Consider the following 14,952-nt stretch of genomic DNA (forward strand, 5'->3'; position numbering starts at 1 on the left):
GTCTAATATTCAGCCATTCTTAGCCACCCTGTTACACTTTTGGGAATAACTGTTAGACTTAATTCACATGACCTCAACTTTAGTTGTTGAAAGGTGGAGCTCTTTTTAGAGTTAAGAAGTCCTCTGTAACCAGTATGTAACAGGATGCGAGAGATAGGCAAGAATTTTATCCTCTAATTCTCACGCAAAACTCAGCCCAATCAACAAAGTTCGAGGTGAAAAGGGAAGGTTCTGGTGACACATGTTCACTTCTCATAACACAAGGCCACTCAGCAGTATAGTGTAAAGTTTGACGAGAGATATTCTATAATCTCATTTTCAACCTTCAGGTATAAAAGCGTAAGTTGAGATGGTTTGGAAAATGATGCCATTGACCTCTAAACTCGCAATCAGAAATCATCAAAACTTGGGACAGTCGAGAAATGCACACATTATAGAACGCCACGATCGTGACAAACTTCAACAACTCACTTAAGCAGTCTATACACAGAGGTGTGTTGTTGCCTCTTGCAAACAGAAGGAACGTGCCTTGTTATTCAGCAGTACAGAGTCAAATACAGCATTTTGTTTGATGAAACAATGTAAGAAACAATGGTTTATTATATTGAAGAAACTCTATAGAAGTCTTCTTGTGATCAGGTCGAAAAGTGCGTCTCACATTGTTAGGCCCAATTTGAATGAGTCCATCTCCCCTCCTCTTCGTCGTATATTATTCATCGAATATATTTCTGGATGTGGAAATCAGGGACTACACGGTTATAAAGCTTCTAGTTTGGAACTTGTTTGTAGACAAACATATAACCTGATTGACACATTGCAGAACATGTAGAAGGTCATTATATTTCACTTCAAGATAATTGAAATAGATCTTGAGAATGAAACGGAGATAAAGAGACAAACCAAAATTGACAGGGAAATTTGGCACACGGCAAGTTAAAAGGTCCCCCTCAAATTTCTTCAAAAACTTCTGATTCAGAATAAGTCAGACCCTGGCCTTATACTTATGAAGTTTCGATGTCATTTCTCCTTTTGAAGAGAGTATTAGAACACACCATTTACTCACATTAAACTACTCGACAACCACGTTGTATACCACAAAATCGCTTTGAGACAGAAAACGTAATCGTTGAGATATTGACGATTGCAAGTGGTAACAAAGTTTTTGTGGTAACTTTCTGGACGTGCAGGGTCTGTTCATGTAATAATATTGAATAGGGCCTACTACAAAAAATGTTGAAGGTGAATGCTATGCGACGTCATATTGCAGTGTGTGATATACCGTAATGTTGGTTACAGCTCGTTATTCCGAAGGTTCGTTATTCCGAAGGCTCTTCAGTCCGAAGATTCGTTATTCCGAAGGTTCGTTTTTCCGAATTTCATTTTCGGATTAACAAATCTTCGGAATAACGAACCTTCGGAATAACGGCACAAATGTTCGGATTAACGAACCCTTTTTCATTTTCGGATTGACGAACCTCTATAGGTATAGGGAATTTGTGTGTTTCGGATTAACGAACCTTCGGAATAACAAACCTTCGGAATATCGAACCTTCGGAATAACGAACAGCACCCGTAATGTTCATACAATATCAAGGCGCACTCAAAATTCTTGTGCTGGTCGACTGGGTTTTTACCTTGAAATGACATAAAAGTGTGTGTGGTATTATAAAGAACATTGTCGAACAACAGTATAACCTCTCATGGTGTTTCTTTCTTGTGTGTTTTTCTATCCACAGACAACCAACAGCGGTTATTCAACCCTTTCTGTACCAGCCGAAACTTGCTGGAATGCATACGAAGGCAGTGTCATATGACAGAAGATAAAGGTATTTGGAAATAGAATTGGAAAGAAAAATCTTTGACCTCTGTTTGGCAACCAAAAGAACATAAAGTATAAAAGATGAGAGAAAAGAAAGATAAGGAATATGAACATAGACTCAGAACGCATATACACACAAGCCATAAATAACAATATTGTGAATGTCATATATACACATACATATTACGTAAATATATTACAAATAAATATATACATGTACATATTATAAGTATAAAGTGCATTTATACATACATGATAAACGTTTGTTCGATAGTATGGTCCGGCAGTTCTTCAACTGCTTTTATTGTAAACAAGAATAGGTGTTGTTAGGTTGATGTTTCTACGAGCTAGGGCATTTCCACTTTCCCACTTTTTGAAGCTTCGTTATCCAAGATAGATTTTTATATTCCTGCCCAGGATAAAATGTCACGTTTTACATTGGCTTGAATCATATGAATGCCTTTCTGAATTTAGTCTCTTCCACACATTGTGATGAACGTTGCCAACGATCGAGAATACACTGTAAGGTCAGTGACGCTGGATTTGGAGAAAGTTTTGCATTCTGGTCGATGATTGTTTGGCGATTGTTACACGCTACGCTGATTTCGTTAAAATCGAGAACAGAGAATGCTTCGCTCTAGCGGACGAAATAATCTCGAGCCTGATACAAAAACCTTTTCAGCAGGCGAACGTCAAGCTAATCAAAACGTTATCCTGAATCAATGCCGTGAGAGACAGATAAGCAGCTGCGCGAAAAATTCGGTTCGATCCTGTTTCCATGACAACCATGAATTGCTGAGTTTCTCATGACAGGAGTTTTCAGGTGTTCCTTTTTTTTTTTATATATATACCGTTTCTTTACTTGTTATTGATAATCAGATTTTGCAACTGTGAGAATTGACGCTTACAGGCGATGTAGCTATGCAGTATAGGCACGACGTCACCTTGTTCGGACATTGTTTTACTTGTGTAGATGGTCATCTCAACAATGACATCTCAATTTGCGACGCAGGTTGAAATCTCAACGGCACAATACAGTTATATGCTAACCTAATCATTAATAATTAAAGTTTGTAAGGCCGGTCACTTTCCTATGGCATGTATGGGGAAGCGTTTGGCATGATTTATGGCTACGTTTCGTTAAGATAGATAGGCCTATACGTACCTACTCGCATCGTCATATTCCTCTATCAGGTTTTGAGTTAGATACATTCAACAGGCTTTTTATGCCCATCTAATGCCTTCATTTCAGTTCACGTTATAACGAAATGTTATCAAGTCAGCTCAGGAAACATTGTCAATTTCTATAAAACTCTCTCCGCTTTATCACGCACGTGTGTAAAGATTGCAGACATATGCCCGTGGGGAAACATTGGCGTATACATCGAATGAAAGATTTATTGAATGATAAGTCAGCACAACTAGTGACGTCACAAATGAAAGGCTTCTGACGCAACAGAGGAAAGGCGAGCGATTGAAATGGTAGCAGCAGTCAGTTAAATATTCAGCAGGTACATTCAGCGCGTTCAGGATGCATAATTTTCTTTCATTCCAGCGAGGAACCCTATAGTGTGCCACAGGTGATTCGAGCATTCTTTTGACCACGGCGAACGATGCAAGCGGAAAAAAAAAAAAAAAAAAAATCTTGACTCCCGCAGAACAGAACCGCCGGCTTTTTCCAGGTCTCTGTAATTCATATCTTTTCTATCGAAGTGCGGAATAAATCATTCACGACTGTCAAATGGCAAACTTTTCAAATATGATCGTTCATCATGATCCAGCAAGTAAATTAATATTCACGCTTATCTAAGTATATGGATACACTTCTATGTCTGTTGCAAAATTAAACGAGAATGCATACAAATTTATATATTGTATTTTTTTTTATCTATCCAGTCGTCAAAATAAGATTACTATAATGAAGGCTATTCAACAAATATGTTGACATCCCCTGTACGATGATAACTTACGATAATGATAAATCATGTAATTTTGTCATTACCGATAGTTACATGTTCAAGAGTTACTACTTCTCATAATCATGATAGAAATAGCGGCAGAATGGATAGCGGTGTAATATATATCATATTACCGCCAGACACTATGAGATTGGCAGTTGTTTAACATCTTTTTTTTTTTAAATCTCGACTCTGATCTTCAGTGCTATTGTAGGTACATGTATATTGCCGTGTTATAGGGAACATGTCAAACCCTTTACAAAGTCTGTCGGGTTGCCAGAATCTTGAATGGAACCAGTCGAGCCATATATATCATACAGAGTCTGTCGGGATTTTAAAACTTCGGAGGAAACTGTCAAACCCTTTACAAAGTCTGTCGGGCTTTTTGAATCTCGTAGGGAACCAGTCAAGCCATTTACCGTGTTTACAAAGTTTGTCGGGATTAGAATAATTAGGAGGGAACCTGTAAATTCCATTACAAAATCTGTCGGGATTTCAAAATCCCGGAGGGAACAAATAAAGCTCTATGTACAAAGTCTGTCGAAGGGAATCAGTCAATCCTTTATCTGTGTTTACAAAGCTTGTCGGGATTAGAATAATTAGGAGGGAACCTGTAAATTCCATTACAAAATCTGTCTGGATTTCAGAATCCCGGCGGGGAACAAGTCAAACCCATTACAAAGTCTGTCGAAGTTTCAAATCTTGGAAGAAACTAGTCGAGATCTATGTACAAAGTTTGTCGGGATTTCAGAATCTCGGAGTGGACCAGCTAAGCTATATGATGTATACGAAGTCTGTCGAAGGGAATCAGTAAAGTCCTTTACAAAGTCTTTGGGATTTCAGAAACTCGGAGGGGGAACAAGTCAAACCCGATACAAAGTCTGTCGAAGTTTCAAAATCTTAAAGGGAACCAGTCGAGCTCTATGTACAAACTTAAGTGTCGGAATCTTTCAGAATCAAGCTCTATGTACAAAGTCTGTCGGGATTTTAGAATCTCGGAAGGAATCAGTGAAATCCTTTACAAAGTCTGTCGAGATTTCAGAATCTCGGAGGGGCAGCAAGACTAGTCCAACCATTACAAAGTCTGTCGAGATTTGAAAATCTTGGAGGGAACCAGTCAAGCCCCATGTACAGATTTCAGAATCTCTATGTCCTATGTCGAAAACAACGGAAGTAAATAATTCGTGTTTAGCATAATTATAGGCCTATACATATCGCTATATATTTATGTGACCTTCTGAAACACGATATTGAACTGAAGTGAAGGAAGGCTATGAAAATGTTGATTTCCATTGTCAGAGTAAAGTGATTGTGAGCTTGCTATACCCTTCAGAGAGACTGGTTTACTGCACTCACAGCTTTTATTTCGTAGCTCCACCTCGCTTCTTCAGGAGAATACTGGTGCAGGTGATTCGAGATTGATTATTTCGCATGCCATGCACGCAATGTTTTCTGTATATTAGCAGTATATCGATCCTTGGGAGTTAATTATTAAAAACGAACCCTATGGAAATGACTTGTGTTTACTCCCGTGTAGAAAACAAATCTGGGCCCTGCTGCTTTAAAGCTGAGATCAACCGTAAGTGAAAATACCAAACGTAAGTCTCTGAATACTCACTTATGACTGACTGATACATGACTTATTCTTGATTTAAACTTTTATGCAACAGGAGCCTGGACACTTGCTGACTGTATAGGAGATTGGATTTACCCTGTGCGTTTGAATTTTATTTGCGGACATGACGTCATGAATATATAAATCCTCAAATATTTGTGTGTGTTCACTATTAAGTAACTTGTATAGTAAAAGCAATGTGCTGACGTAAGCCACTTTTATTCACCGTGTTTTTCATTTCTGAACCAGTCACCTTGGATTTGTCGGATGGTGCTGGGAACGTGAAGAACTTACATTCGGCGGACAACCAGCAATCCTACGCCAACAGCTTCCTACAGGGGCGTGAGACGTACTGGCTTATCAAGGTCGAAAGTAAGCGGCTACCATGGCAATAAACTTTCAGCCAATCACGACACTGAACATAGATTAAATAGTCGGAAGCGTTATAACTTAACGCTACGGATAATTGGATGGTCAATTAAAGGAACTATCAGTTCATTGATAATGACATGTTCGTTCTTATAACAGGTGAAGTATACTATTTGTTTAAGATTTGTACTCTACGAAGTCCATTAATGCACTCCAGTGATTCAAGCTGACATTGCAACTATTGATCTCTTTGTTTTAAGGCTTTGGATGTTGATCTAACCAGATCTAAAAGGTTTATCCCCCCAAATGAAAGTGTAACCAAATATGATGTTCATCTCTTTTACCTCTACAGGAAAAAAATGCACTGAGTAATCAAATATTACTAATCTATAATTATGTTAGCAACAACATCCCGTTTTAGATATATAAAAGAGAGCAAAACAAAGGGTAGACAATAATGATTCTTGTATGACTGCAGCCGTGCATTCAGTGCCCATAATAAAAAAAAGAAGAATACAAGAAACCAGAGAACACTGCTCATGATGAATGCCTAGCATTTTGATGTGAACTTCACTCAAAATAACCGATTATAAAATATTCATATTCATAGGCCCTTTAACCTGTGGACATCACTCGCTTATCTCATCATTGTTTTATTTCAGAGGGAGCCACGGACCGTGACCCAACGAAATATTCTCTACTGATTGATAACCCCGAAGAAACGTGCCCAGAGCTACTCAGTAAGTCATGAAAAGATCCTGTGAATACAATGAATAACACAAGTGCATATATTTTTATATGTTTAAGACGGTCCTGAAAACGTATTTATTATTAAAAAAAAAACATTTTGAATGAGTTATGTTTGCATTTGACAGTATCTTACTGTCCTATTTTTTTCTCTTTAAAGCGCAGAGAGATGCAAACATAATTGCAGTGATGTGCTTTATGAAGTATCGTATCGTTATTAAAATGGAAAAAATATGGGGAAAAGTGATAATTATTAAAATATCGAAATATAGGAAGAGTATAGTAATGTAATAGATATATCAACGGTAGGGGAAAAAAGAAAAGGAAGAAGAAAAATAAAGAAGGTGATACATTAAGAGAATGAGAGAGTGTTAAGATTTTAGCAATATATGGGATTCTGTAATGCGGTATCATCAGGAACTAATAGGGAGCTTTAGATTTTAGACGCGCGGACGTTCAAAGGGGAAAAAAACATGGTCTGAGCGTGAGCAGTAGCACACGTCAAGCTACTGCGCACGCTCAGACCATGTTTTTTGCCCTTTGAACGTCCGCGCGTCTAAAATTTAAAGCTCCCTAATGATAGAAGAAGATAACGTAAAAAACAAACGGCATATAGGACATAGTGTACGTTATGGAAGGGCGATACTAGGCTGTATACCAGTCGTATGCACTATAAAACTAATAACGTCTTTCTTCTCCCTATACCCTCAAATCCTTTCTCTTCCCTCCATGTTCACCTCTTCGTCTCCTTCATCGTCAGCTAAACATTTCACCCTCATAGTCTTCCGCACAATTTTTTCTTCACCTTCTTCATTCTCCCTATAATCTTCCTTTCCTGATGATTAAATCTCCTCTCATTCCTTCTCCTACAATTGCTATCAAATAGATTTGTAGACGGAAATTCCCATGCTATACCCTCCAAAATTCCCATCATTGCCGTCATTGTATTGACTGCCACGATGTAATCTGCCCATTATTAGTTTTCGCCTTTCATTTTCATTCCTTATCAGATCGCCTTCAGGATCTATCGCGCCCTCAAGCGGTACTAAAGGGCAAAGACTCGTGGGTCAACGTCCGAAAGAAGCTGAACAAGACGAAGTCGAGCCTGAGTATCGGCCGATCACCTCGGGGCTCGTCGGGCAAGGGAAAAAGATGATGTCACGTGGGTAGAGAGAGAGAAAAAAAAAATCATAGGGCGCGGAACTATGTCTTTTTCATCATCGGTAAAATTTGGTACAGCGAGATGCCGACATTAAGTGAACGCTAACAAGAAAGGGATGCTTTTGAAAATTACTCGAGTATACACGAAGACTGTGGCAGGACACAACAGAAAGAAGACCGAATGAACAATAAAACACAATGGAATCCCTATGTGAGGGAATTATTGATGACTTGTGGTGCACGGAGTGGCGAAAGTTGAACTGTATGCTTAGTGGAAATTGGCAAAGGTATGGATAAACAATGAAGGTATGACAATGAACGCAAAACCAGTAGAAATTGTGAATATTCACGTGCAAATTATTTTATGTGTGTGTTAGAGCATTTTTTTCCATTTTTCAAATCAATGCACAACTTCAACGTTAAAGACTCATTGTGAAGGATTGTGTATCAATTATGAATACGTATACTGATCATGTAGTATTTGCCCTTTTGCTGGGTTGCACACTGAGCATTTCATGATCACATTGCTTGCGTATGATAACAATCGTGTAGATGTTAGGTTATAGAGGAAATGAAATGTCATTTTGTGTGCAATTTCCTCTTGTTGAGAAACAGACGTAAAGTGTTAAAGTAAGATTTTTTTCCATTTTTGAATGAAATGGGACTGATACGCACTGCCTTACTCCCAAAAAAAGAGAACAGAAACACGACACATTGTAGAAAAATCAGAGTTTCTGTTTAATCCCCCATCGCATCAAAAGGTTACAGCTCGTTATTCCGAAGGTGCGTTATTCCGAAGGTTCGTCAATCCGAAAATGAAACAAGGTTCGTTGTTCCGAAAGTTCGTTAACCACAAAATGAAATACCATACGTTTCGTAAGTCCGAAGATTCGTTAGTACGCAGCGTAATTTCGTTTTCGGATGAATGAACCTTCGGAACAATGAACCTTATTTCATTTTTGCATTAACGAACCTTCGGAATAACGCCACAAAAGTTCGGATTAACGAACCCTATTTCATATTCAGATAAGCGAACGTCTAGGTATAGGGAATATGTGTGTTTATGATTTTTTTTTTCATATCTTTCTTTTTGCCAAATACTTGAAAATGTTACTGTTATATGTGGAAAACAGTTCATTTGCATATTATACTTTCAAAGCATCGAACAATCGTTTTTTAACTGCAATATTTGTTTTCATACCTTACATTTTTACAAAATATCTAAAACAATTGTAAGACTTTTTAGAGGGCCACGCAGCTCAAAAATGTCACAAATCTGGAAACATTGTTAAGAAATGCTCTTTTAAATGTTGCTGATATAATGTGGAAAACAGTTTATTTGAATATTATACTTTCAAAGCATTGAACAATCGTTTTTAACTGGTATATATATATTTTTTTCATATCTTCATTTTTTACAAAATATTTCAAACAATTGTTGTAAGACTTTCTAGAAGGCCACGCAGGTCAAAAAGAAATTTATGTCACAAACCGGAAACATTAAGAAAATAACGCTCTTTTAAAATGTTACTGGTAGATGTGGAAAACAGTGGTCCTCAGGGGAGTCAGTCCACATTGATTGCCAACATTAGATACTCTGATATACAGGACAGGTGGTACTATTTCAGCCAAACCTTTGGTGAACTTTTGATGCTGCTATGGGGAACCTTTGGGAGGGAGCAATGTGCAGAATTTCATGGCAAGGAACTCCGATTAAGTACGGTGTACTTGTAAGTTGTGTAATTATGTATTATGACATTTGATCTTATCATTATTATAGTAATTAGAATATTAGAATATTATGCATGACATTGCATATTATGACAGGGTTATTGCTATATTCATGTCTATGCAATGTACATTATACATTATGTACCAGTAATTGATATGTTTATTGTGACACTACATATCAATTTCATCATAGCTGATTAAATAGAAAAAAAAAAAAAAAACCCAAAGAAACATATCAGTGATATTCTTTTCAGTTAATCATTTTTCAATACCAGACTCATCAGGAATTCATGCTTATCCAATACGATCACACATACACCACTCACACAACCACTTATATACATGTGTGCATACATACGTATATACATACAAATGGTTCATAATTATATTTATATATAATATATAACACAATAATAATCATAAAAATTAATATTATATATATATATATATATATATATATATATATATATATATATATATATATATATATATATATATATATGTATATATATTTATGAACCTCAAATATAAAAAAACAATTGGGCTGCAGAGAACACCACAAAATGCAAAGTGGCATGGCAACATTGTAATTGTGACCACATGAGAAACATTTATTCAACTATTTTGAGCTGATACTTTTATGAAAATATGCAATACCTTTTCTTTTAATACATTTTATATGTCATCTCTGAAAGTCACACACAAAACCTTGGTATGTCCTGGGAGGTGGGAACCTCCCTGATATGTCATACAATTGCTACTCTGTCAAACAATTGATATTCTGACATGCAAAAAGACACATTTTTACCACATTTCTCAGAGACTCCAACCCTAAGCACCTTCTGATCTGGAGATTCTCCCGCCTGAAACCCCTACCAAATGGGAGACTCCAACTTGATGTGCGCGAAGTGCACATCACGAGCGCAAAGTTTCTTGCGGCCGGGGTCCAGAACCCGCTTGGGCCCTATAGAAGCTCTAATAATTAGGGTTCTTGATGCTCTCTCGAGCTATCTAAAGGCTTATTTTTCAACATACAAAGACAAAAAGTAAGAAATCATTTCAAACGGGAGACACAGAGCCAGTGCGGGAGAAATTAAATCTCAAACGGGAGAACGGGAGATTTTGCAAAAGTGGGCTTTCGGCGGGAGATCTCCCGTCGAAAGTGGGAGAGTTGGAGTCTCTGATTTCTCTTAAACAATGCTGCACTTGAATCACACACATACACACACACACACACACACACACACACACACACACACACACACACACACACACACACACAAACTATATGTGGAATACATTTTAGCATTGGCCCTCTGTTCTTTCAAATATCACAGATTAAGAGTAACATTTCATCATTTTGATACAAATTGTCTCCCACAAAACAATACTCTCAACTGGGTAAATCCATCCAACACCACCAATATCATCTTTCTATTTTCCCCTGGTCTCTACAATAGAGATATAACACAGCTGAAATGTAGTGCTGGAAGATGCATGGTTAATGACTTAATATCATGCTACAGCTGTAGTCTTTTTACAATCACTATTTAGAATAAGTTAACAATGATTGTTGAATATGATTTCCACCTTCCGATTTTGCATATAGCACAGCATGACTCTAGTGTTAATGTAGTGCCATTTCATCAGCAGTTACAAAGTACTGTATAAACACACCAATAACACATACAAAGAAACATATTATCAGATCTCCCAAGGAATTATCAAATACATGTACATGTAGATTTGGCACTCATGGAAAAAAAAAATGTGCAGAATTAGAAACTGGAACAGATATTTCTTCAGAAGTTATTGAAACTGCCATGCTTCTCAAGTAATAAGTCCAGATGTTGTCACTGAATTCACAAATTCTGGTAATAACGAGGGAAGGAGGAGATGTCATATTTTTAAAAAGCATGAATGCATTAACGTCAACCATGAAGAATGAAATAATTATTCACAGTACACCTATACACACCCAGCCACATGTCACTGCACATGATCATGTAAGAACATATGAAGAGTTTGTTCGCAAAAACTGATAAGTCCATATTTGCCAAATGGAGATATTTGCGATTAAAGGTCAAGAAAAATAAAGAGAATAAGAAAATTTTTGCTTCTTTTGACCATAACTTCAAAAATGTACCTTTATATGTAGTGACCAATATATCATTTAAAAGGTATTATTTTGTACTTTATGACAGAGACCATACAAAAATGGACTTATCAGTTTTTGCAAACAAACTCTTCATATAGACCTTCAAATAGAAATACTGCAAAACTATTTTGCAGATATTAAGTACCACTGAGATTTGGAAGGACCACACACAGCGAGTCATATTAGTGATCAATGTGTTTTTAGTTGCTGATCAAACGTACTGTGAATGTCGGACAACGACTGGAAACATAAAGCAGGATTTGACAGAACTCACTGACGATGTGTATTATCCTGATATCTAGAGATATGATGCACTTTCCATCTTTTCAAAACAATCAGTGTTCAGATTAAAATAAAGAGAATAAAAGTGACATGGTGGAGGTGGTGGTAGTTGGGAATACTTACCCACACCCTCCGATTAAACAGTGCTTTATTATTGTTGAATACACAGCAATGAGATATCCTCAAAACTGGGAGATAACTTCAGTTTTTCACGATGCGGATCACAGTACTAAACAATGAGTGAAGGTAGACAGAGATTCACATATTGGATACAGAACATCATACAAAACTAAACACACACACATTAAAAAATATAAATTAAAATCCTCTGTTACATGAATGAACTCGAAAACACAATGATATAATGGCATTAAAATGGTAGTACTTGCATATTGTGCATCATACAACTCTGCTATAAATAATAAATTCAATGTCAACAAATAACAGAAACCATCTTGAGCTGAATGGCATTGAATTTAGCATTATTGATGATGGACACACTCTACATATGATGTACATATACCTATAAGTCACAGAAAATCTACAATCCCCCCATTGCAGGCAAATATGAGCAAAGATGAGGGCACCACCTTATCAAACTTTAATCCATGACAGATACATGTCTGTTGGTGGTTTCACAAATCAGGAAATCTATAACATGCAGAAACTGCGGGATTTCACCCACCAACTGCAACTTGGTTGTTGGTCATAAGTGAGGAGCAAAGGGTGTGTGTCAACACTGATAACTTTTATTCTCTTTAGTGGAAATAATTTGAAATGGGGAGTACACCAGCATGTTACTATGATTTGGATTGGTTGATGAAATTGTAAAAAAAAAAAAAAAGAAGGCAAAAGTTGCCCTGTCACTTAAATCCTGTAAGGAGAAAACTATAGAAGTCTTCCAATAAATCATATTGAAATAGGGAAATATATTTAAAAAGCCCAACTTCCTATTAAAAGAATGTGACAGACCAGCTGTGATACTTTTTTCCTTATACACACATACATACACATACAGGCATACATAAAATCTGCTGCATTTAAAGTGCAAACATGATAATGCATTGGAAGATCCAGAGGTGGGGGGCACCGGGCGCGCGCCCCCTGTTTATTTGTTGTTAAAACAAAAGAAATAAAATGAAATCAAACCCGGAAGAGGCACCAGAAATATTTCTTGGCCCCCCCCCCCCCCCTTTATGGAATTCCTGGATCCGCCCCTGTAATGTGTGATACAGAATTATATACATATACAAGGCTTGCCTGGTAGCCCAGGGCCACCAAACTTCCTAAAAGGCTATCTTTTTGTGGCTCAATCAGGCAGTTAATATCCAAAATCATTCTTCCACAATGTATTCTCTTTCATTTCAGGCAACCATATTTTTTCATTCCAGGCAACCATATTTTTTCATTTCAGGCCACCAAAATTTAAATTTATGGATTTCAGTGGCCTATATGTATCAAGCCTTGCCATATGTATACTGGCAAACATCAATATTTTTGCATGATTAATCTATGGCACTGGGTGGCTCAAAAACATACTCGCGGGTTCTTGAATTCGTGCTGTGCAATTGACAACCCATGAAAACGTGCAGATAAAATTGTGAATATATTCTTGCCGGATTGTAGATTTGTCAGAAAATCTTTTTCTGGCACTTGTCAATACTAGTGAAGGAAAAGTTGAGAAAGAGGCTCTGAGAAAAATAATGGACATCTTTGTGCAAATCAAAAAAAAAAAAAAAAAGAAATATTCAAGGCTTTAATACAGTACGAAGTGTGAGGTGACAATAGGGTGGGCAGGATGAATTCTGGCTAAAGTAATAGTAGCAGTAGTAGTAATAATAATAACACTGATGGTGATGATTATAGTGTTACTACTGCCACTACTACTATACGTACTACTGCTACTATAACCAAGGAGGTACTAGTTACCTCCCTGTTATAACTAGTGGCATTCCTCATAACTGTTATAAAAATAATGATGTTAATAATATCTATAATTGATGTATGACAAAACAATGCAAAATAAAAGCAAGCAATTTTCTTTTTGCCTGCTATATCTAATATCATTCTATATCTCTGATCTCATGGTACATATAGGGGAGGGGTTTAAATGTTATGTCTTTTGTAGTTTCTTTCATGTTCCCTAGTTGTGTAGCTCGAGTAAATTTCTTGTCGCAATGCGAGCCAGTTACCAGTTACCATAGTGTGTGCTGTGAAAGCTGTGAACTGTTTACAGCAGCAGTGAGCTCCTTGTCGTGCTCACTCTACTAATCGTAAGTTTTTGCCAAACAAAGAAACACAGGAAACTCATCCTATTCAACTGAGCATAAAAAACTGCTTGCACAAAAATGTTTGCTTATATTAGTCTTAGCCCACTGAAAAAAAAGTGACTAATTGCACTTGGGGATTCACAAGAGAAACAAAGTCAGCTACTACATCTCATGAGCGAACATATCATAGTAATAAAGATGAAAGACATAAAACCTAGAGAGAGTTTAATATCTTTGGTCCACGACTGTCACCATGTAAATATAATCATTTATATCATATGTTGCATACATTTCTACACCTAGCACTCTCTTATATCTGTGGTAATTTCTCTCTTCTGAGATTTACAAACATCACAATATCAGCATTCAGAGAAGAGTTTTTTTATCAGAGCTTTAATTCAAAGGAGAGAAAGAAAGCCATTGCAAAGTTTTAGTAATATAAGAGACATTTGTTGAGAGTTGTGACCATCAAGAGGTCTAAAGGTCTTTTGTATTGCTTCAGAAGCTTTTGTGTGATATGCACAGAGTTTGGCACAAGTGCTGTGCAAACAATGCAATGCACATGACACCTATGGTTGTTGTTGTTGTTGTTGTTGTTGTTCATTTTCCATCTGTGAAGATGGCTGGATAGCCCATATTCAGCTACACTAAGCTGGTCTTCCATGGGGTCCAGTTGGATGTGGGGTAGGACCACTTCACCGGGTTAGGCACCCTGCTCTTTGCGATGAATGAATGAAGCGGGATCTTTTACGTGCATGAGCTGTGACTCTCTCATACACGGGACCTCCATTTTATGTCCTATCCGAGGGACAGAGTGTTTTGCCTCTTGCTAGAGGGGACGG

At 37.1% G+C, this 14,952-nt stretch overlaps 1 protein-coding gene across 1 annotated transcript; it reads left to right on the forward strand.

Annotated features, from left to right (window-relative positions):
• Nucleotides 1-1,743: 1,743 nt before the first annotated feature.
• LOC140227057 (uncharacterized protein CXorf65 homolog) lies at nucleotides 1,744-8,034 on the forward strand. The gene is made up of 4 exons (XM_072307490.1): nucleotides 1,744-1,826; nucleotides 5,642-5,764; nucleotides 6,424-6,501; nucleotides 7,519-8,034. Exons 1-4 carry the CDS (start codon nucleotides 1,811-1,813, stop codon nucleotides 7,662-7,664), a joined length of 363 nt encoding a protein of 120 aa, XP_072163591.1. The 5' UTR covers nucleotides 1,744-1,810; the 3' UTR covers nucleotides 7,665-8,034.
• Nucleotides 8,035-14,952: the final 6,918 nt, after the last annotated feature.

Source organism: Diadema setosum, chromosome 4 (assembly GCF_964275005.1).
Source record: "Diadema setosum chromosome 4, eeDiaSeto1, whole genome shotgun sequence".
NCBI lineage: Eukaryota > Metazoa > Echinodermata > Echinoidea > Diadematoida > Diadematidae > Diadema > Diadema setosum.

What these genes read in the sequence shown, in the direction of transcription:
- LOC140227057 (XM_072307490.1), top strand. An exon ending in CTGGCTTATCAAGGTCGAAA is followed by an intron (nt 5,765 to 6,423) that starts GTAAGCGGCTAC and finishes GTTTTATTTCAG; the next exon opens with AGGGAGCCACGGACCGTGAC. An exon ending in AACGTGCCCAGAGCTACTCA is followed by an intron (nt 6,502 to 7,518) that starts GTAAGTCATGAA and finishes ATTCCTTATCAG; the next exon opens with ATCGCCTTCAGGATCTATCG.